The sequence below is a fragment of the Urocampus carinirostris genome, chromosome 2 (assembly GCF_059441175.1).
Source record: "Urocampus carinirostris isolate Australia breed hairy pipefish chromosome 2, RoL_Ucar_1.0, whole genome shotgun sequence".
NCBI lineage: Eukaryota > Metazoa > Chordata > Actinopteri > Syngnathiformes > Syngnathidae > Urocampus > Urocampus carinirostris.
The window spans coordinates 66,259,693-66,281,520 of record NC_142350.1 but is presented as its reverse complement, the minus strand read 5'-3'; the positions used below and the strand labels follow the sequence as shown (position 1 = coordinate 66,281,520).

Here is a 21,828-nt window from a genome sequence, read left to right as displayed (position 1 = left end):
GCAATAATCTGTGGTCTGTGCAGCCCTTTGAGACTCTTTGTGATTAAGGGTGTCACAAATAAACAGGACTTGACTTGACTGTACTTGTATATGTATATGGCGGGCCGGAATGAAAAAGCCTGATGGGCATGTAGCCCGCAGGCCACGGTTTGCCCACACTTGCTTTAAACAATGAATAAGAAGAAAAAAAAAATTTCCTATTTACACATTTTACTACTGAAATCTAGTGACCATATATAAAGTAAAGCTCAACGAGAATCATAACCATTTTTATGATCAATCGAACAATGTAAATTTCTAAAGGAGTGGTGAATTGTATTCACTCTGATAACCTACATCTTAAAATAACGTAAAAAAAATATATTTTTTGTACAGTATCATATCAATGGAGCTAAATATAGAATTCTAAAGAACATTGTTATTTTGCTCCATCTCCTTGTCCATCTTGGCACTATATCAGTGAAAAAAGGTGAGCTGTGATTGGTCTCCTGACAGAAAAATAACCTGACACAAAAGGCAAACTGGTGTTTTTTAACCACTGTGCCACGGCAGAGTAATTCTTTCTCATATTGTGCCACCAATTTGTGCGCCTGTGCGGTCTAGCGAAAGCTATCTTTCTTTTGGATATTGTGTAAAATTATAACTATAACCTTATCCTCCTTGTTTTACAAACCTTATCTTCTTTGCTCCTTTATCTTCTTGTTCTCTTTCATCCTCACTGCTAATATTTGAACCTGGAGTGCCATGCCCAATTTCGTTCACAATATGTTCAAACCATTTTGTAACAATGACAATAAAGGTGTATTCTATTCTATTCTATTCTTCTACTTTAACCGGAATGGTACCGGCACCGGCACCGGCTGGTGGTGTACTACTATTTTTAACGAAAAGAAATGTGCTTTGGCTCAAATAAGGTTGAAAAACACTGAAGTAAACAACCCATCACTGATTCAGTTAATACTTTGTAGCTCCACCTTTTGCTGTGATGACAGCTGCCAGTCGCTCAGGGTATGTCTCTATCAGTTTTGCACATCGAGAAACTGATATTTTGGCCCATTCCTCCTTGCAAAACAGCTCGAGCTCAGTGAGGTTGGATGGAAAGCGTTTGCAAACAGCAGTTTTCAGTTCTTTCCACAGATTCTCAATTGGATTGAGGTCTGGACTTTGACTTGGCGATTCTAAAACCTTGATATAATTTTTGGTGAACCGTTCCATTGTAGCTTTTGCTTTGTGACATTGACTTATTGATCATCCTCAGCCAAATAGGGTCAGTGGTTAATTTTGGAAAAAGTGTGTAATGAAACACTGAGGTCTTGAGTTTTTCCTTGCCCTCATGTCAGTTTTAGATCAGGGGACTGTGTTTTATAAAAGTCTGTACAGCCCTTTGAGACGTCTTGTGATTATGGGCTATACAAATAAACATGACGTAATAAGTCAATCGTCCATTTTTCTACAACAATTTCTCCCACTCGTCCTCAGCGTGCTTGAATAGCTCCATAGTAGCTTGGGCATCTTCGACCGAAGAGTGGCCCTTGTTCCCCGTCTAAGGACAAATAGATCCATCTCTATATCAGTTACTCGATCTCGTCGAATTACCGTATTTTCCAGACTATAAGGTGCACCTAAAATCCCCAAATTGGCCATGATTTTAAATTGTCTTATACTGTAACCCAGCGCGCCCTATATAGTGGCTTGCAAAACTACTTGGCCCCCTTGAACTTTGTGACCGTTTGCCACATTTCAGACTTCAAGATATAAAACTGTCATTTCTTGTGAAGCATCAACAGAAAGTGGGACACAATGATGAAGTGGAACACACATTATTGTATATTTAAAAAAAACAAAAAAAACAAATAAAAAACAAAAAAGTGGGTGTGCAAAATGATTCAGTTAATACTTTGTAGCGCCACCTTTTGCTGCGATGACAGCTGCCAGTCGCTCAGGGTATGTCTCTATCAGTTTTGCACATCGAGAAACTGATATTTTGGCCCATTCCTCCTTGCAAAACAGCTCGAGCTCAGTGAGGTTGGATGGAAAGCGTTTGCGAACAGCAGTTTTCAGTTCTTTCCACAGGTTCTCAATTGGATTAAGGTCTGGACTTTGACTTGGCCATTCTAAAACCTTGATATAATTTTTGGTGAACCGTTCCATTGTAGCTTTTGCTTTATGTTTTGGATTGTCCTGCTCTCTTAACAGACCTCTGAGACTATCACAGTGCAGGAGCATTTATACAGAGACTTTATTACACACGGGTGGATTCCATTCATCATCGTCATTTAGATCAACATTGAATCATTCAGAGATCCTCACTGAACTTCTGGACAGAGTTTGCTGCACTGAAAGTAAAGGGGCTGAATCATTTTGCACACCCACTTTTTCGTTTTTTATTGGTTAAAAAACTTTAAAATATCCAATAAAGTGTGTTCCACTTCATGATTGTGTCCCACTTATTGTTGATGTTCACAAGAAATTACAGTTTTATATCTTGAAGTCTGAAATGTGGCAAAAGGACACAAAGTTCAAGGGGGTCAAATAGTTTCACAAGCCACCGTATACGCAGTATTACGGTATTCTTCGGTATTTGAGCAATGATTGATGTATCGATAATCATCGCTAGCCCAAATCGAAAAAGATTGTATGCAACGGGATTCGAAACCTGGAAGTGTCAGGGAGAGCACCGACACTACCAGTAGTACAGTACCAGTAATACAGATGTCATTCGAAAAAACACGAGAACTTATCGCATTAGCACACTATTTTTACTCTCGTTGCCAGAAACAGTGATTTGCATAGTGCATTCTAATTGGTTAAACAGTCTCTCCACCTCATCACCTGTGCATCAATAACGTAGCGAAAGCCAGAAACAGAAAACAAAAAGTCTTGATACAGAACACTATACAATCTCTTTTACCAACTGAAGGATTTTATATTCTGTACGATCAAATACAAATTACATTTATCGAGTGCAATGAAGATTGTCACTGAGTGAGCTTCAGGTCACGCCGTTCCGAATGCGAAAGTTTTGTTTAGTTCAGTTGATAACAGGACTCTGTCGGAGAAGGCCGAGACGCAGGACGCCAGGCACTGATTTGATAATTGCTCGGGGTCCAGACATCGAGGCGAGATGATGAAGCCACGTGGGGGCTTTTCCTGGCCTGCCCATGGGAGAGTCCGAAACGCCAGCTTGGGAAAAAGGCGTGGGTTGGAAGGACTTCAGAAGAACAAGAGGGACAATCGAGAGAGAGGCTCGACGAAAGCTTGAGCGACAATAATTCAGCTAATTCGATGGAATTCTCTTAGTTTATTATTTAAGAAATTAAATCTGACCCCATGTGGAAATGCCGGTCTCTTGTCTTGTCTTTTCACTTGTCTTTGTTTGGTGAATGAATGTTAATGGAGTCAGATAACTTTGTTACCAGCTCGGTAGCCTAGATGGTAGGGCGCCTGCTCCGAGACTGGGAGGTCGCTGGTTCAAGCCTCGGCCGAGTCATACCTAAGACTTACAACATTGGTACTCATTGCCTCCCTGCTTGGCGCTCGGCATTAAGGGTTGGAATTGGGGGGTTTGGTCACCTAATGACTCCCAACACAGCAGTTGGGTCTAAAATGGCTGCGCCCTGTTTGGCTGCGGCTGCATCGGCTCGCTACAGTTTATCTGTACAGGTCAGGTGTGTCGACATTTCGTTCTGTATGCATGGTTACAAAGAATGACAATAAAAGTAAATTCTATTCTTCTATTCTGTTCTATAACTACAGTGGAACCTCGGTTTTCGAATGCCTCTCAGTTCGGACAAATCGGTGTTCGACCAAAAATTTCGAGAAATTCTTGCTTCGCTGTTCGGTCAAAAAATCGGAGTTCGAACGCCGGTACGCTAGGGTGCGATGCTGAGCGGCGTACGGGTGTTTTAGCCCCTAATTATGAAATGAAATGAAATGATCTGCATTTATATAGCGCTTTTCAAGTCAATGACTTCCCCAAGCGCTTTACAGTGTGCTTCACATTTCCCAATAACGGCCGTGATCTGTGCAGCCATGTAAGGCGCTAACCTGCTTATTGGGGGTATTGGGGGTTCAGTGTCTTACCCAAGGACACTTCGACATGTAACACGGACAAGCCGGGATTCGAACTGGGATCCCTTAATCCTAAAACGATCGCTCTACCTCCTGAGCTACTGCCTCCGAAGAAGGTCGGTGCAAGCAGGACAGGTGAAAAAAGACAAGTTGTTCGTACAACTATTGCCTTCAAGAAAGACATAATAGCTAAATATGAAAGAGGTGTACGAATTTCCCATCTTGCTAGTGAATACAGCATGGCTAAATCTACTATCAGTACGATAGTAAAGAATAAGGAGGCTGTGAAATCGAGTGATGCGGCTAAGGAAGTTAGCGCGATAAGCATGCAACTGCCGCAAGTTTTGGAAGAGGTTGAAAAACTTTTGAGGATTTTTCTCTCCCCACCGTCCACCACAAAGGGAAGAAATCCTATTCATTTTTATTTTTACACGTTCATGTTAGCATAATCTTTCGTACGGAAGATTACGCTAACGCGAACGTACGATTAGCCTGGGTTAGCTTCATGTTTACGTTCATGGTAAACATTCAGGGTGTTGGAACGGATTAAAATGATTTTACATTACTTTTAATGGGAAAAACGATTTGCGGTGATCGACCAAATCGGTTTTCGAACAGGGTTCTGGAACGGATTATGGTCGAGAACCGAGGTTCCACTGTAATTCGAACAATTTGGTAAACGGTATACATTTTAATAGTTTATTTCCCAACACAACTTCTACATATCAAACCAAGACGTTACTGACGCACAGGTAAATAAGTGGAGAAACTGTCCAACCTATCAGAATGCACTATGCAAATCTGTGTTTCTGGCACCGTGGGTAAAAATAGTGTTAACGAGATACGCTTTGATGTCTTTTCATAAGTCATGTGTACCACTGGTGGTCAAGTGGTAAAGTGTCAACACTCTCACTGCCACGGTTCGATCCCCGTTGCAGACAATCTTTTGCAAATTGTATCATTGCTATGTATCAACTGATTAATCATTGCACAATTGTATGTTGTAAGTGTATAAAGAGACAAAAGATTATACACACGGTAGCTCTTACTGTAGACTCAATTTGATGAGCTTTATAGTTTCCATTATAAATCAAAATATATGACAAAAAACATTTTTGAGTGGGGTGCCATTTATAATCTCGTGCACCTTATAATGCCAAAAATACAGTATCGGTCAATTAAGTGCAATTCATACCTGGATGTCACGATTGAAGAGGGCTTTGGTGAGTTTTTTGAGCGAAGCATTCCCGGGCGTCGTAATGCCGGCCCACTTCTTGAGCAGGGGGAAAAGCGAGGTGTCCCGGATCAAGGCGGGTGGATGCTCGTATTCTAGAACTCGAAAGTCCTGGTGGATAGCGTGGCCGACCACCACCTTGCCCGATAGCAGCTTCAAGATCTGTCGGTTGGATTGGGGTTGATGATAAAGGTTTATTGTGGAGAAAAGCAGTCAACGTTGTATTAACTTTAATAAATGTCATACTGTAACCCTTCAATGAATGATGGTGTAACTAACCGATGGAGGTCGAGATGCCCTGCTTGTCAAAATTTGCTGATGTTCTCAGGTTGGAATTCCCTCAGGATGAAATGTTACACAACCAGAGCATGTACTATATCGAAGCCTTGTAATCTGCAGAATATGATTTTCTTTCCTGTGCCATTTTTGTTCAGCTTTTCTCAGTTATTTTTATAAATTTCTGGTAAATTATCAACACAGGCCTAGAGCGCCGTCTTGCAGTTTAGTGTGAAAATAACATGTAAAATGAGTTTCCTCCGCAGGGTGTCTGGGTTTTCCCTTAGAGATAAGGTGAGAAGCTCAGTCATCCGATAGAGCCACTGCTCCTCCGCATCGAGAGGAGCCAGTTGAGGTGGCTCGGGCATCTGATAAGGATGCCTCCTGGGAGGTGTTCCGGGCATGTCCCACCGGCAGGAGGCCCCAAGGGCGACCCAGGACACGCTGGAGAGACTATGTCTCTCGGCTGGCTTGGGAACGCCTCGGGATCCCGTGGGATGAGCTGGAGGAGGTGGCTGGGGATAGGGACGTCTGGGCTTCCCTTTTAAGGCTGCTGCCCTCGCAACCCGACCTCGGATAAGTGGAAGATAATGGATGGATGGATGATGTAATACTGCATTAATAATTTCACACACAAGGTTTGGCGTGAATATAAGATGTGAAATGATATAGTATGTGAATAATTTTACACATAAGTCGCATCAGGGAAAAATTCGCATCCATGGCCAAAAATGAAAAAAAAAAAAAGTGACTTAAAAAGTCCGGAAAATAAGTTAAGGTAAATTATTCTCCCATATTTGGCTGATTTTAAAGCACCAAAACTCAGCTAAATTATTTGGTTGGAACAAAAGTTAAGATATCTTTCATCTTTGGCTGCGAAGTACATGGTGGAGGAGTCGAGTATGCTATCTATTTTCTCTATTAAGTACGTGTTAACAATGTCCAAATAGGAGACCCCATGCTTTATTTTCCATTGCACCCACCCACCCATTATCTGCACCACTTATCCTCAGTAGGGTCACGGGGGTGCTGGAGCCCATCTCAGCTAACTTCGGGCAGTCGGCAGGGGACACCCTGAACTGGTTGCCGGCCAGTCGCAGGGGAAACAGAGACAGACAACTCACTCGCTCTTTCACACCTAGGGACAATTTGGACCGGCCAATTAACCTGACATGCATGTTTTTGAAACGTGGGAGGAAACCAGAGTGCCCGGAGGAAACCCATTCAGGAAGGTTTGATCTCACAACTTGAGAACCGTGACCACACGCGCTAAACACTGCTCCACCGTGCTGCCCTTCCATTGCACCCATCTCCTTTTATTTTACTTTTATCAGAGCTGTTCGGGGTGGACCACATTAAGTTTGATAAATGGGGCCTGGAAGGAATGCTGGAGAGTGCTGTCCTGTTCGTCCCTGCGTGTTTTTTTTAATTTTTATTTGTCAGTGTATTATGAAAATGGTGAACTCAAGTCCAAACGCCAACCCATAACCCCAAAAAGATTGAAACAAAGACTTGTTTTGAGCGCATCTTGGAAATGCAGGTACTTGCACGTGCATCATAAATTAGCTGACTGAGACTGCAATCATGACTTGAAGCCAGCAGAAGGCGGCAGAGACTAACAAAGTTCCAAATTCAGTACAGCTCCTTTAAGAAAAATAGGCTGGCATCAGTTTTTGTCTAAAGAAAATAACCAGTTTGAGTGAAACATTGTAAATATGAATTCTTGCAAGCTTACGATGCAAAATTTGAAAAAAAAAATCCTATTTGAGAGTCAGTGGGCACAATCATAAGCAAGCAAAAATCCAATCTGAGTGTTTTCCCCACCTCTGTTCTGGCCTGGGAGAAGGGTGTAGCCGTCAGAAGGTCACCAGGACGGATGCCACTCCATTTCGTGCGGTAGTCGGTGACAGGCACCGGGGGCTTAACGAATTTGTCATAGACCACGTTGCCCTCGTAGGAGACTATGCTGCAGCGTGCCAGCCTTCCGACCCTTCCTTTGGGACCTGTGCCCACCATCTCGCAGTCCAAGGCGAGGTACTCCAATGATCGGCACTTGCTCACCGAACTTGATTCATAGGTTTGCTTTGAGACTTTTGTAGCAGCGTGTGACGAATTTGACGTGCTGTCCGAGCTTAACTTCCTCTTTTTGCATTTGCTGAATTCATCCGTGTTGGAGCTCGATGCCTGGGATGAAACAGGGTTTGGTGCTGCAGATGGACCCGTTGTAAAAATGGCGGCTCGCTCCAACTTCCTCTTCCTCTTCAACTTTTTGTGTTTCTTGCTTTTGTTTCGAATGAATTTTTGTTTACTGGTTAGATGATTTGTTTTCAATGATCCCGCTGATAAAGAGTCTTTAGGCAAGGAGAGATTTAACAGGATGCCAGACATCTTGACAGCTATTTGGTCATATCACGCCAACTGGAAAAATCAAGGATTTTGAGCTGGAACAAAAACAAAAAAGGAAAATACATAAATACAAGATATCAAATTTCAAATAACAATACACCCTTTGACCACCAGGGGTAACAGAGAGCTCGTTGAAACTTAACAAAGCCTTTTAAGTTTACATTTTCGAAGGTTCGAAAGGCTCAATCCATCTCATAACTGCATTCAGGAATTTATTTATTAATAGCTTTAGAAATAACTTTGACACTTACTTGACTTACTTTGTCAACATGTTGAGATTTTGATGTTTACCAGCACGGCGGTGTTGCAAGCAGACGTAATAACACGTATTATTACAGTATAAATCGTCGGATACGACGTGTGGGTACCCTGGAACCACTCATCATTATTTGTACATAAAGAAAAAACTAATTTGACAGTGTTGATATTAACTAGTAATTATTATAAAAAAGAAAATAGAAACCAAACCTTTAGCATAGTGTGGGTGTCAACGTGGGGCTGCTGCAAGAACACGTTTACTTCCGGGTTGTTTCATTTATTTATTTTTTTACAGTTTTTTTTGCCACATAAGTTTATTAATTTTACTTATTTATTTTTGTGTGTGAGTATTTTGAATATTGTAAATTTAATGAAGTGCTTTAATTGTATCTACTTGAGTTGTATTAAAGTATATAAAAACCATCTACTTCCTGGTTGTGTTGCCTTCAGGATGAATCAAGTAGCATAGACAGTATAGATAGATTAATACCAACTATTGGACGCATGGCGATGATATAAATCAGAAACATTATCATTTAATAAACTATATAATCACTAGACATATTCTACTTGCATTAAACCCCTTATGTTTACCATATCAGCTGAGCCTCTCAAAATTACCTGAAGATCTTGAACACAACAATGTTTGTTTGGGAAAACCTAGCTAGCTAGCAAGTAAAAAAAATCCATCATCGTTATTCTTTCAAATGTTACTTGTCTACTATACATATATATACGAATTTAATTTGAAATTAATGGTTTTAAGTACACCCCAAAATTAAATGCTCGCTTACTTTCAAACTTTCAGCGTTTGTATGTTGGTATTTGCTAGCTTCGGACTGAACACAACCAAAACAAAATGTGGGAGACTTCAAGTCTCAAGCTTTCACCAGAGGATCAAAAAGGACTGGCCGAGAGAATAATTTCCTTTTTATCACAGTACACATACTTGTCTGAGTCTTATATCATTGTGAGTAACATCGATCTGACTAATAAATACTGTGTAGAGGCGCTCCAAATTGGCTACATGCTGTTTTTACTTTGTATTAAAAGGAGTTCTTCACTGAAGATTTGTGGTTCAAGTTGCCTGAGAGCTGGCAGTCTGTTCTGCAGGATTTGTCCTATCCTCAAGTGGCCGAGTTGCTGCTGCTGGATGCTGGACAGGGACAAAGGAGGTAGAAATAAATGAAATGAAAATGAAATGATCTGCATTTATAAAGCGCTATTCAAGTCAAGACTTCCCAAAGCGCTTTACAGTGTGCTTCACATTTTCCCAATAGCGGCCGTGCAGCCATGTAAGTCGCTAACCTGCTTATTGGGGGTTTTAGGGGTTCAGTGTCTTACCCAAGGACACTTCTACATGTAACACGGAGGAGCCGGGATTCGAACTGCGATCTCTTGTGTAACGACCCTCTTTCATGCGCGACACAAGGTTTCACAGTCACTCGGTTTATTGCCTGCATTCAGTAAACAAAACAATACAAAAGTCAGGACATCTGTTCACGACTGCAATTATCTTCAGCGCGGTGCAAATTGGCTGACACTACGGCAAGCGCTGAAGCCCATAAAGTGCCAAACGAAAAAGACAGTCGCAGACGCCCATGACTTAACAATTGAATGAGGTACCGGAATATTAACAGTAATACAACAAAAACACAGATTTTGTGAGAATTCAAAAAAAAACATTCAAAACAATCAAATTCCTACTCTGTTACTCTTGATCCAAAGACGAGCGCTCTACCTCCTGAGCCACTGCCGCCCCATAAAATAAACTATTAAAATGAATCGTTTACCAAATGGTTCGAACGAGTTCGATCTGACTCCATTAACCAAACAACCACCTAACATTGCATGCTCGTTTCTTTTTGTGAAAAGACGGACAAGAGAACGGCATTTCCACACGGGGGAAGATTTAATTTCTTAAAGTATTAAACTAAGTGTACTCCATCGAATTAGTGTCGCTCCAGTCTTCGTCGAGCTTTCTCTCGTTTTTCCCTCTCGATCGATCTTCTCCAATCTTCTGAAGTTCTTCCTCTGCCCACGCCTTTCTTCCAAGCTGGCGTGTCGGCTCCTCCCATGGGCGGGCCAGAGAAAAGCCCCCACGTGGCCCCACCATCTCGGAGAAGAGCGTCGCTATGTCTGTCCTTGTGCGTCTGGCCTCCTCCGTCAGAGTCCTGTTATCAACAGAACTAAACGAAATATTTGCATTCAGACCGGCGTGGCCTGAAGCTCACTCAGTGAAAATCTTCATTGCACTCGATAAATACTTCAAGCTACACCAGGGTTCTCAAATTGATTTCATTTGGATCCCATTGGAGATAGGGTCAGTGTGACCTTAGGCTGCACTGGGTTTCACAATAGAAAATCTCTGGAAACAAAAGAATTAGTAAGAAAATACATCCATCCATCCATTATCTGCACCGCTTATCCTTAGTAGGGCCGCGGGGGTGCTGGAGCCCATTCCAGCTATCATCGTGCAGTGGGCAGGGGACACCCTCAACTGGTTTCCAGCCAGTCGCAGGGCACACAGAGACAGACAACTCACCCGCTCATTCACACTTAGGGACAATTTGGACCGGCCAATTAACCTGAAATGCATGTTTTTGGAATATGGGAGGAAACCGGAGTTCCCGGAGGCAACCCACGCAAGCTATGGGAGAACATGCAAACTCCGCACAGGAAAGTTCGATCTTATGACCTCAGAACTGCACCGCACACGTGCTAACCCCTGCCCCGCCAAGCTGCCCTAGTCAGCAAATCAATCAGTAATAAGGCGGCATTAGCTAGGTAGAGCGCTCGTCTTGGGATCAAGAGGTCGCAGGTTTGATTCCCGGCTCCTCCTATGTCGAAGTGTCCTTGGACACTGAATCCCTATTGCCCCCAATAAGCCCCCAAGTGGCTGCCTTGCATGGATGACTCCCTTTTGCTGTGTGAGTGTGTGTGTGTGAATGGGTAAGTGTGAAGCACATTGTAAAGCACTTTGTGAGGTCTTCATTGACTTGAAAAGCGCAATTTAAATGCATTTACCATTTAATACGTAAATATACTAATAACAGAGCTGGCAATATCCACCCCCTTCCCTGATGACCAGGCCAAAATGGATGTTGCAATAACAAATAATACCCAGATATTGTCAACCTAAAATATAGGTTATTCATAACTCCACACAGGAAGGCTGCGGTAGCTGGAATTGAACCCTGTACCTCCGCACCGTGGGTCTGCGCACTAACCACCCTTATTTTACAGTTTTGTGCAAAAACCAAAAAAATTGTATATTGTATTCTTTTTGCTTTACTATTGTATTGTTCTCAGCTCAGGGATGCTGCTGGAAATGTGAATTTCCCTTCAGGGATGAATAAAGTATCTATCTATCTATCTATCTATCTATCTATCTATCTATCTATCTATCTATCTATCTATCTATCTATCTATCTATCTATCTATCTATCTATCTATCTATCTATCTATCTATCTATCTATCTATCTATCTATCTATCTATCTATCTATCTATCTATCTATCTATCTATCTATCTATCTATCTATCTATCTATCTATCTATCTATCTATCTATCTATCTATCTATCAATCAACAAAAGTGGCAAGATGTGTTTTGTGTGTTTGTTTTTGGTGGTGATGATCCTGGGGTTTAAGCTGATTCTTAGCCTGTTTGTCCTTGTTTTGAGGGACCTGTAGCGCCCTCCAGAGGGCAAAGGCTTATAAAGGTAATGGTTGGGGTCCGCAGTGTCTTTTATAATGTCGATGGCTCTGCTATGCTATCGCACGCCAATGCATGACAAAACTTGGATTTGACCTCCTCGGTTGCAACTATTGTCCCCAAAGAGACAAATCTGAGTAACGTAAAACCGTATCTTCCTTCAGGTATCCTACAGTGTGGCCACTGTCTCTCTTGGCGTTCCAGGCGACCGCTCACTCTCTCGCCTTTCCCAGAAAGTCCCGGCACTCACAAACGTGCCCGAACAATCGGGCAAAACCAGAAGAATTCCATGAGAACCTGAACCAGAGCTCGCTACTGGCGCACGCCTTCCGCAAGCATGTCAAGCCCAAGAAACAGCACGAGATCCGTGAGCTTGGCAAGGTACTCTATCAAAAAACTGTCTTGGAAATCAAGTGCCTCATCGTTTTCTCTGGTTTTTGCATTGTAGCTGGTCAAAGAACTATGTGAGCAGACCGAGTGCCACCAAGTTGTGGATGTTGGTTCTGGACAGGTAGCTTGAATTATTCAAATAACAAAAGCAATGTTCCCTCTAAGCTGCGTGTGTGCGCAATTGCGCACTACCCAGAGAGTTTGCGCGCACAAGAAAATCTAGCCAGCTCACAAAAATGAGCGCTCAAAATTGCTAATTAAGAAGCGAATTAAGTCAAAGTTACAGTGCATGAAGGTAAAAATACAAGGGTTCCCCTGACGCTGTGTTCTAAATGCGATATTTTGAAGTCAAGGTCGAAGTAGAAAGAAGTTGAGTAAAGTCAGTAGAGTTTTTCGAGAACCGGCTTCTTCGGCTCGGCTCACTAAACGGCTCTTCAGGTTGTTTTTGCTTCTTTAAGCCCAACATGACAAAATATTATGTAAAATTATTCACAAAATGACTTAAAAGAAGGGGGGAATGGAACAAAAAAGAAAAAAAATACCAAAATGAAAAAGTAGTGAAAAGCTGAGAAAAAAAAGGAAGAGAAAAAAAGGGAAAAATTCAGAAAAAAAAAAGAAAGAAACAAAGGAAAAAAGTAAATAGAGAACAAAAAGAAAAGGTGACAGCTAGGAAAAAATAAACACAATGAGATTTTTTTTAATGAATTTAAGAAAAACGAAAAAAAACACGGAAAAAGAAGAAAAAGTGTGTGTTGCATTCAAATAATTTCCAATAATATCAAGTAATTGTTGTTGCCAACATTGTACTACCACTAAAAATGTGATTAAATACAGTTCTGTATCCTGCAACCGACTAAATAAGCCCACAAAAATGTTAGTATTATGCGACAAAAGATATCAGGAAAAAAAGTAGAAATGGATATCTTGTGAAAGAATTGTAAGAACAAACGACGTTTGTAGGCCCTACAACCTTTGCAATCGTACATTAGTCAATTCATTCAAAAGTGAATAATAATTTTGCAATGCCGAAAAACTCATCAAAATGTAAGTTGATGTCAAGTTTTGGACAGTTTGATAATGACTTAGTTGCCACACTTGGGATTGCTGTTGCTCACTGTTGTTTCAAGCGTTGCTCACCAACTTGTGTGTGAATGCTCAGACCCGTGGAAAATTAGAGGGAACATTGAACAAAAGTCAACACTGCATAAAGATATATGGTCGTAAATCAACATTTTTTCAAAATTTAAAACAGGGTCACCTGACTCGCTATCTGTCATTCGGTCTCGGCTTGCCAGTGACGGCCATCGAAGCCGACCCCAACCTCGTTGCTATGGCGAATAAGTTCGATGGAGAGCTGATGTGTGCTTTGGAGAAAGATCGGCGGAAAAAACTGGTAATTTCAATTAAATATGTCATGTTTACTGAGTGTAATCAAATTCACTTTTGAGTTTTAACAAAACTACAGTAGACCCCTGGGATACGACCATAATCCCTTCTTAGGTGTGGACTGTCAAAAAGGGAATAGAATCCGACGATAATTAGTCCTTCTTCCCCGGTACCCGACATAAAAACAAAGTAATAAAATAGTATATAGCCGTGTTTTTCAAACAACTGCGCCGCAGATATTGTCAGTTGTGCCATGGGAAGTAATCCAATTTGTATGCCAGTGCGGTCTAGCGCCTGACAGAGTAAGCGCGTAGTATTCTTTAATACCATAAGCGGCATCCGCTGCTTCTCGCCTTATGCTTGGAGACAAGCGAATTAGTGAGAGAAGAAATGAGAACTGTGTCTTCCATCGATTCCTGCCAGGATATCGACTCCGCGTTCATCTAAACAAGCCCGGGTTTCACAATGAGTGAGTATACATATAAAAGATTATAAAATGTTTTATTCTTTGTGTTTTTTTAATTCCTAATTAAGGCATTATCATATAACATTCTTCTTCAATGTTAAAATACTTACTGTAAATTCCGGACTATAGAGCGCACCCGATTATAAGCCGCACCCACCACATTTTAAGAGGAAAACCGATTTTGTACTTACACAAGCCGCACCTGTATATAAGCCGCATGCGCCCACATTAAAACATGTAACACAATCACATAATTAGCCCAATCTCGGCTTTGAGTCCCGCGATTGTAACTAAATGTAAAGTACACAGTCCAAAAACTACAGCCGGCAAAATGAACAGAAAATGATACCGGTACTTAAGGTTTGATGCAGACCTGCAGAGTCCGGGTACCCGTTGAAACTAATCCAAGGAAAAAAAGTCTATATTTCCAAAGGTAAGGGCGGGAAAAATATATATCCACTATTGTCCGCCGCGACAACAGGTCTCACTCACCTTTACCCCACTTCCCGTCAGCACAAAGTTCAAGGGGGCCAAATAGTTTCGCAAGCCACTGTATATATACATGTTGAGGAAAAGTCAAATTTGACTGATCTTTGGTGTGATGTAATTTGAGGCAGTTGAGTGGAGTAGCAAGTGCATATGGGGGCGAGGAGACAACCCCAATGGATTAAAAATGAAACTGATTTTGAAACATCCACTTGCAAGGATATCTTTGCTCATTTACTTCCTAATTTAAATAAATGTCCCAATGATGGATCGATTACGGCCATGCAACTTAGCAAGTGTAGCGATTTGCTTGCCTTCTTCGTATTCCTTAATAATCGCGAGCTTTGTTTCCATGGTTATCATGATTTTGTTTTTCTCTTTAGCGTTACTGCAAACCTTTGGACCCATAGCAAATACAGTCCATAACACAAACAGCAATGTACATTTTCATGACGCACACAAAATTCTGAACAAATGAGAAAGCAAAGAAAGAGAAAGGTCTTTTCATGATGCCAACCAATAGCAGACCACCATTTTATGACTTCATCCAATACCAGACAGGCATCTTAGATGCATAACTAATTTTGAATTTTGTAGATTTTTCGGCAATGCAAAATCATTTGTGTAATAGTGGAAAAAATGCCATCAAGAGGGGCAGAACAAACATCTTAGTCCACACCGTTAAGTGGAAAAATCATAAGCCTGGTATGACGTATCCCTGGGGTCTACTGCACTGTTCAATATAAATTAGGAGAATCCATTCATTTAAAGGAGTTGTACGGAATTTTAACCTTTTCACTCGCGGCTGCCATCTCCTGACTTGTGTCATCATTGCAGCCCCTGTCAAGCTCCTTATGTTGCGCGTGCTAGTGCGTGCATTTATTTAATGCGCTCTAATAAACTCTTCTTTTTTCATATTTCTTTGGGTTTGGTTGGTGTTTGGATTGTACTTGGAGTAGGCTTTTATCACTTACACTATTTTCATGCTACATTAACACATAAAAAAAAAATACGCAAGTCAAACTCCAATACTCCCCCCGCCACCCATTTTTCCTACCTAATGTGTTCCGCTTCAAACGGCTTTTCTGAAAGTAAAAGAAGAAATGGGTGGGGTACAAAAATATTATAAGGGCCCTTTGAACTCAGTTGGGCAATGTGAACACATTGTTAAAGTTCCCATGTGTGATATTAGGTGCCACTTATTTTGGAGAGGACGTCGCCCCAAAATATACGCAGAGACAGAAATATGGCGGAGAGGGAACGCTCTTTATTCAGCATTCGTTCAGCAACGTTCATCGTTTCTCTTTTCACGTGTGCATTTATAGTGTGTTCAAAACAAACTGAATGTTTTTTCCGGCCGGCTTGCTCAGCATAACAACTTCCTGCAATAACATCTTGTCATGACTTCCTACACTCCAGTACACCCCCCCGCCACCCATTCTTCCTACCTAACGTGTTCCGCCTCAAATGGCTTTGCTAAAAGTAAAAAAAAACGGGCAGGGTACAAAAAAAATACTGTAAGAGCCCTTTGATCTCAGTTGGGAATTGTGAACACATTGTTAAAGTTCCCATGTGTAATATTGGGCGCCACTTATTTTGGATACGACGTCGTTGGGCGTCGCCCCAAAATATACGCAGAGACAGAAATATGGCGGAGAGGGAACGCTCTTTATTCAGCATTCGTTTAGCAACGTTCATCGTTTCTCTTTTGCATTTGTAGTGTGTTCAAGACAAACTATGTGTTTTCCGGCCGGCTCGCTCAGCATAACAACTTCCTGCAATCAGATGTCTGCACACAATAGGCTATTGTCAACTCCAAGGCTGCTGACTTACAGTTAATCCACAACAGTATTTAAATCAATGTTTTTGTTTTTACTGGATAAAAAAAAATTTGCACCACTAGGAGGCACTAAATATTACACACTCTCTTTAATATAAAAAATATTCTACTTTCAACTTTGCAAGGACACCTCAAACAATTCACCGTATTATTTTCGTCCTGTGATCTGTCTTCTCAAAAATTGCATCCTTATTAGACGTCTCCATCTGAGTCTCCACCCTCCGTAGCGTCTCCTCGCCACGTGACCGGTTGGGTCGACCCCAAGGCATCCTGGGAGATCTTCATGCAACAACTGGCCATGGACAACTCTGATGGTGAAGGTCCAGTAACTCCCTGCAAAAAAAGACACCGATCCCCAGAAGCGGAGGTCCTCAAGTGGCAGGACACGGTCCTCACTGGTCTTCATGCATGCGGGGACCTCAGCCCCACCCTCCTTCGTCATTTTGTCAAATGTCCACACATACGCGCCATCACTTCTGTGGCATGCTGTTACATGAAGCTGACCACCAAAGAAGAACCCGCCCCACCGGGAATGCTCAGACCCTCCCATCCGTCACAGTTGGACACCGAGACGCTCGTCCGGGACTTCGGATACCCGATGAGCGTCCACGTGAGGGATCTGCCGGGACATCAGTTGTCCTACAAGGCCCGAGAAGCAGCATGTCACGCTATGGAAGACTACGTGGAACGGCTACGTGAGGAAAGCGCTCTTCTGAGGACGCACTGCTACCGTGCCACGCTGGAGGTCTTCATCACCGACTACCGGCCGGATTTGCGTAGGGCTGGAATACAGACGGTGAAGAAAGCTCACTTGTTGAGCTTCAGAGAGTGAGTTGACTAAACACTACCAAATTAAGTATTGATTGATTGATATTTTTCTTTTTTTCCACTGGTCATCATCAGTGTTCTCTCTAAGCTGCTAACTGCTTGCACATTCTCAGCGCACAAGAAAATCTAGCCAGCTCACAAAAATCAGGGCTCGAAATTGCTAATTAAGAAGCGAATTAAGTCAAAGTTACAGTGCATGAAGGTCAAAATACACGGGTTCCCCTGACGTTGTGTCCTAAATGCGGTATTTTGAAGTCGAGTCGAAGGAGAACGAAGTTGAGTAAAGTTAGTAGACTTTGTCAAGAACCGGCTTCTTCGGCTCAGCTCACTAAAAGGTTGTTTTTGCTTCTTTAATCCCAACATGACCAAATATTATGTAAAATGATGCACAGATAGACTTAAAGCAGGGGTGTCAAACTCATTTGAACTCGGGGGCCACACGCTAGGACAATCATTCTGTCGGGGGCCGGACTAGTAGATTAAAGAGAAAAAAAAGAGATAAAGAAAAAAGAGAAAGAGGGAGGGAAAAGGAGAGAGGGCAGGACAAAGAAAGAAAAAGGGAGAGAGGGAGAGAGTGTGAGAAACAAAAGAGATAAAAAGTCGTGAGAGAGGGGAAAGAAAAAGGCAGAGGAAGAAAGAAATCCAAAGAGAAATAGAAAGACAGAAGGAGAGAAAAGAGAAAACAAAGCGCGAAGGGTAGGAAGAGAGAAAGAGAAAAGGACAAAAGGAAGTTAAAAAGACACAGAGAGAGAAAGAGACAGAGAGTGGGAGAAAAGGGGTGGAAAAGAGAGAGAGAGAGAAATAAATACAAGTACAGTGTCTTTGTTCGAGGCACCTGGCTTTGGCAACATCAAGTGGACATATTTCAACCTGCAGCTCATTTTTCTCTTGCGCTTCTCTGAGTGTTGTCTCGCGGGCCGGATTCAATCCCTTAGCGGGCCTGATTTGGCCCGCGGGCCGCCTGTTTGACACCTGTGACTTAAAGGAACAAAAAAGAAAAAAATACCAAAATGAAAAAGTAGTGAAAAGCTGAGAAAAAAAGAAACAAAAGGAAGAGAACAAAAGAAGGACAAATCTAGAAAAAGCCAGAAAAAATGAAAAGAAAGAAATGAAGGAAAAAAGTAAATTGAGAACAAAAAGAAAAAAGTAACAGCTTGGAAAAAGTAAACACAATGAGGGTTTTTTTAAAGTAATTAAAAAAAAAGTAGAAAAAAAAACACGGAAAAAAGAAGAAAAAGTTTATGTTGCATTCAAATCATTTCCAATGATATCAAGTGAATCTTGTTGCCAACATTGTACTTCCACTTAAAAAATGTGATGAAATACAGTTCTGTATCTTACAACCGACTAAATAAGCCCCCAAAAATGTTAATATTATGCGACAAAATATATCAAGAAATAAAAAGAAATGGTAATCTTGTGACAGAATTGTTGTAAAAACAGATGACGTTTGTAGGCCGTACAACCTTTGCAAAAATACATTATTCAATTCATTCAAAAGTGATTTTTTTTTTGCATTGCCGGAAACTTGATGTCAAGTTTTGGACATGTTTGATAATGATTTAGTGGCCACACTTGGGATTATGGTTGCTCACTGTTGTTTCAAGCGTTGCTCACCGACTTTGTGTGAACGCTCAGAACCGTGGAAAATTACAGGGAACATTGGTCATCATATACAAAGTTTTAATGCATTTAAGATCAACAGCTTTAATAAACAATTGACAAATCAAAGGGAAAAGGGGATTATAGAAAAAAAGGCGGGGTCTATCTAATTGACAATCAAAACACTTTTTGCATTAATCACTGCATGTCAGGCACAGTGACGTTCATCATTTGGGACGGCAGTAGCTCAGGAACTAGGTGCAGGTTCGATTCCCGGATCCTCCGAATTAAATGTCAAAGTGTCCTTGGAGCCTGAACGCAGTTTTAAGAAGGAAATGAAATGTTTTTGAGATGAAGTGTTTGAGGAGTATGTTAGGAGTGACAAGATTGGATAGATTGAGAAATGAAATTGTGAGAGACAGAACTGGAGTAGTAGTGGAACTGAGCAAGCGTGTGGATAAGAGAGTATTCGGTTGGTTTGGACACATGGAGAGGATGGATGAGGAGCGAATGTTGAAGAAGATCTACAGAGCAGGAGTAAATGGAAGGAGACCAAGAGGAAAGCCGCGATTGACGTTAATGGATAGTGTTATAAGTGCTCTGCAGGAAAGAGGTCTAAATTAATTGGAAGTTAGAGCTCTTGTTGGTGCAAGGAATGAGTGGAGAGGTGTTGTAAAAGGATAGTGGGATGTTTGGACGCGTTCTAAGGGATGGGCAGGGCACCCGTATGATGCAGCAGGGGTAAACCAGCGAAAGCTGTCGGGCCCTGCTGTTGGACAGAAGAGTGTATTCTGTCACCCTGACCCGAGTGACACGACCACTTTCTAGTGTCTCGTTTCATCTGGAAGGACGAAAGCATGACCAACTTAGGTGCCGAGGTGCCTAACTTGTTTGGGCATTTGGGTTGGCCATGGTCCAGATTTTTTTGTGTGTGTTTTTTGCTATTTTTTTCTTTTTTATTTCCTTTGTTATTGTATGTTTGTCTTGCTGTCCGTCACCCCTCTCGAGGCATATGACCAAGATAGATAGATAGTCCCTAGGCAAGACACTGAACCCCGAATGCTCCTGGTAGGCAGCATTGCATGGTTGACTCTCCTATCGGTGTGTGAGAGTGTGTGTGAATGGGAATGATGGAAGTACATTGTAAAGTGCTTCAGTGACTGGTTAAAAGCACTATAGAAATGCAGTCCATTTATGATTTACTAGTAACTATTTGATTGGCACAGTTGCTTCAGTGCTATATTTTGTATGTTTAAGGTTTATATAAGTATGCTTAAGGCTCGGATACTCTATAAGGAAAAATAAAGTTAAGTTTGACTTACTTTTGGAAGATGGGCTTCAAGAGTTAGGCGACCAACAAAATCCATAATTATCTGCTTTTGTGTACAAGCAACTCTGGAGATGCATGCGGCTATGCGGATCTATGGCACTCCCTATTTGTTTCCCGGTGCTTTTTCAAATAACCACGGCCCCAACAACCTCGCTCAAGTAGAATGCCCGGCCATCATGCTTGTTAGATATCAAAAAAATCATATGTATATACAAACACTCCTTATGGTTCCCTCTATGTTATGTGTCAGGTACGCTCAATTGGGTCTGGCGCGCTTGGGCCTCCCCTCATCACTTCCTTTTGACGAGGAGCGCTTGAATGTCATGCTAGCGCAGCAGGGTCGGGTGGTGATCTTCTTCAGTCTGGCACTGCTACTGGCTCCTGTCGTGGAGACTCTCTTGCTGCTGGACCGCATCATCTACCTTCAGGAGAACCGTGAGCTAGCATAAACGGCTATGTGCAGAAACACGATCAAGTTCTGACTCCTGGTATCGTCTCCACAGAGGTGCAGAGTCAGCTGATTCCTCTGTTCGACCCAAGTTTTTCGCCGAGGAACTTTGTGCTGGTGGCTCGAAAGATTCCATCATAAAAGTCCTTAAATGATTACTGTATTTTCTGGACTTTATGTCGCTCCGGAGTATAAGTCACACCAGCCAAAATATACACGATTAACTCATTCAATGCTAGAAAGTTCTCTCATGGGAAGAGCTGGTGCCAGCCAATTTTTGCCATTTGGCTTATTTTTGAAGGCCTCCCGAAAATTTTGCTCTGTAGCTGTATAGGAATAGGACACCTCAAGAGAAATCTTGAACCCTCTCCTTCATTGAAAAAAAAATGTGCTTCTAGCTTTAACCATTGTGTAGTAAACAACAGTTGAAGATTTCTTGAAAATACTCACTTCCAATAAAACTGAGAAAAACGGCTTTTTTTGGGGGTAAAATAACATTTTATTGCAAGAACCCTCAAACTTCTGGTCGTCTGGGCAGATGTTATTTCAAACACTGCAATACAGCAAACTGGTGTTCCGTTGTCTAACGCTGTGTTTCTCAACTTTTTTTGATCCAGAGCTCACTTTTTTATCAAAACATTTTCGAGGCCCACGCTCCGTGAAAAATGTTTAGAAATAATTTCCCAGCTCAAGTTTCTTGTTTTTTTATTTATCTTATCACCATATTTTTATGTTTATTTTATATTTAAATGTGTTTTTAGTGATCGCATCTTGCTCTATATCTATTTGGGGTTAACTTGCATGGTTTTGTGAGGCCAGGAACGGATTAATTGGTTTTCACTTATTTCTTATGGGGAAAATTCACTCAAAATACAACAAATCCTAGATGCCGGCTCGATCCGGGAATACATCATCATCGTTTGTAGTGGAGCCAAGGTATTTTTGTTAATGTCTTTTTCACATAGGGTCAGATGGGCCTTGTTTTTTTTTGTGCCTCAATAAATGTAACTAACATTTTAAAACTGCATTTCATCATGATTACTGATGTGACTCAACTGTGCCTGCTCTTTTGGCGCCAACCGCCGCAGGTT

General features: G+C 41.6%; 2 protein-coding genes across 5 annotated transcripts; one reads left to right on the top strand and one right to left on the bottom strand.

The window, feature by feature from the left end:
* Window positions 1-857: 857 nt before the first annotated feature.
* isg20l2 (interferon stimulated exonuclease gene 20-like 2) lies at window positions 858-8,500 on the bottom strand. Of its 4 annotated transcripts, XM_088327555.1 has the most exons (5): window positions 8,456-8,473; window positions 8,239-8,356; window positions 7,406-8,022; window positions 5,267-5,467; window positions 858-1,543 (listed from the first exon to the last, which is right to left on the bottom strand). In XM_088327555.1, exons 3-5 carry the CDS (start codon window positions 7,967-7,969, stop codon window positions 1,451-1,453), a joined length of 858 nt encoding a protein of 285 aa, XP_088183681.1. In that variant the 5' UTR covers window positions 7,970-8,022; window positions 8,239-8,356; window positions 8,456-8,473; the 3' UTR covers window positions 858-1,450. The 4 variants fall into 4 exon arrangements, with proteins under 4 accessions (XP_088183681.1, XP_088183679.1, XP_088183680.1 ...); XM_088327553.1 differs by having other exon boundaries at window positions 8,239-8,500; XM_088327554.1 differs by having other exon boundaries at window positions 8,248-8,500.
* A 203-nt stretch (window positions 8,501-8,703) lies between these two features.
* Window positions 8,704-21,213, top strand: mettl25b (methyltransferase like 25B). The gene is made up of 8 exons (XM_088327552.1): window positions 8,704-9,215; window positions 9,299-9,420; window positions 12,126-12,342; window positions 12,410-12,472; window positions 13,604-13,744; window positions 16,726-17,357; window positions 20,540-20,724; window positions 20,793-21,213. Exons 1-8 carry the CDS (start codon window positions 9,105-9,107, stop codon window positions 20,876-20,878), a joined length of 1,557 nt encoding a protein of 518 aa, XP_088183678.1. The 5' UTR covers window positions 8,704-9,104; the 3' UTR covers window positions 20,879-21,213.
* Window positions 21,214-21,828: the final 615 nt, after the last annotated feature.

Bases quoted from the DNA above. Each gene is read 5' to 3' on its own strand.
- isg20l2 (XM_088327553.1), bottom strand. From the start codon at position 7,969: ATGTCTGGCATCCTGTTAAATCTCTCCTTGCCTAAAGACTCTTTATCA. The intron at 5,468-7,405 runs GTGGGGAAAACA...TCCAACCGACAG, and splicing joins TCTCCCAGGCCAGAACAGAG to ATCTTGAAGCTGCTATCGGG. The intron at 1,544-5,266 runs GTATGAATTGCA...ATTTGTCCTTAG, and splicing joins TCTTCAATCGTGACATCCAG to ACGGGGAACAAGGGCCACTC.
- mettl25b (XM_088327552.1), top strand. From the start codon at position 9,105: ATGTGGGAGACTTCAAGTCTCAAGCTTTCACCAGAGGATCAAAAAGGA. The intron at 9,216-9,298 runs GTGAGTAACATC...TTGTATTAAAAG, and splicing joins TGTCTGAGTCTTATATCATT to GAGTTCTTCACTGAAGATTT. The intron at 13,745-16,725 runs GTAATTTCAATT...CATCCTTATTAG, and splicing joins AAGATCGGCGGAAAAAACTG to ACGTCTCCATCTGAGTCTCC.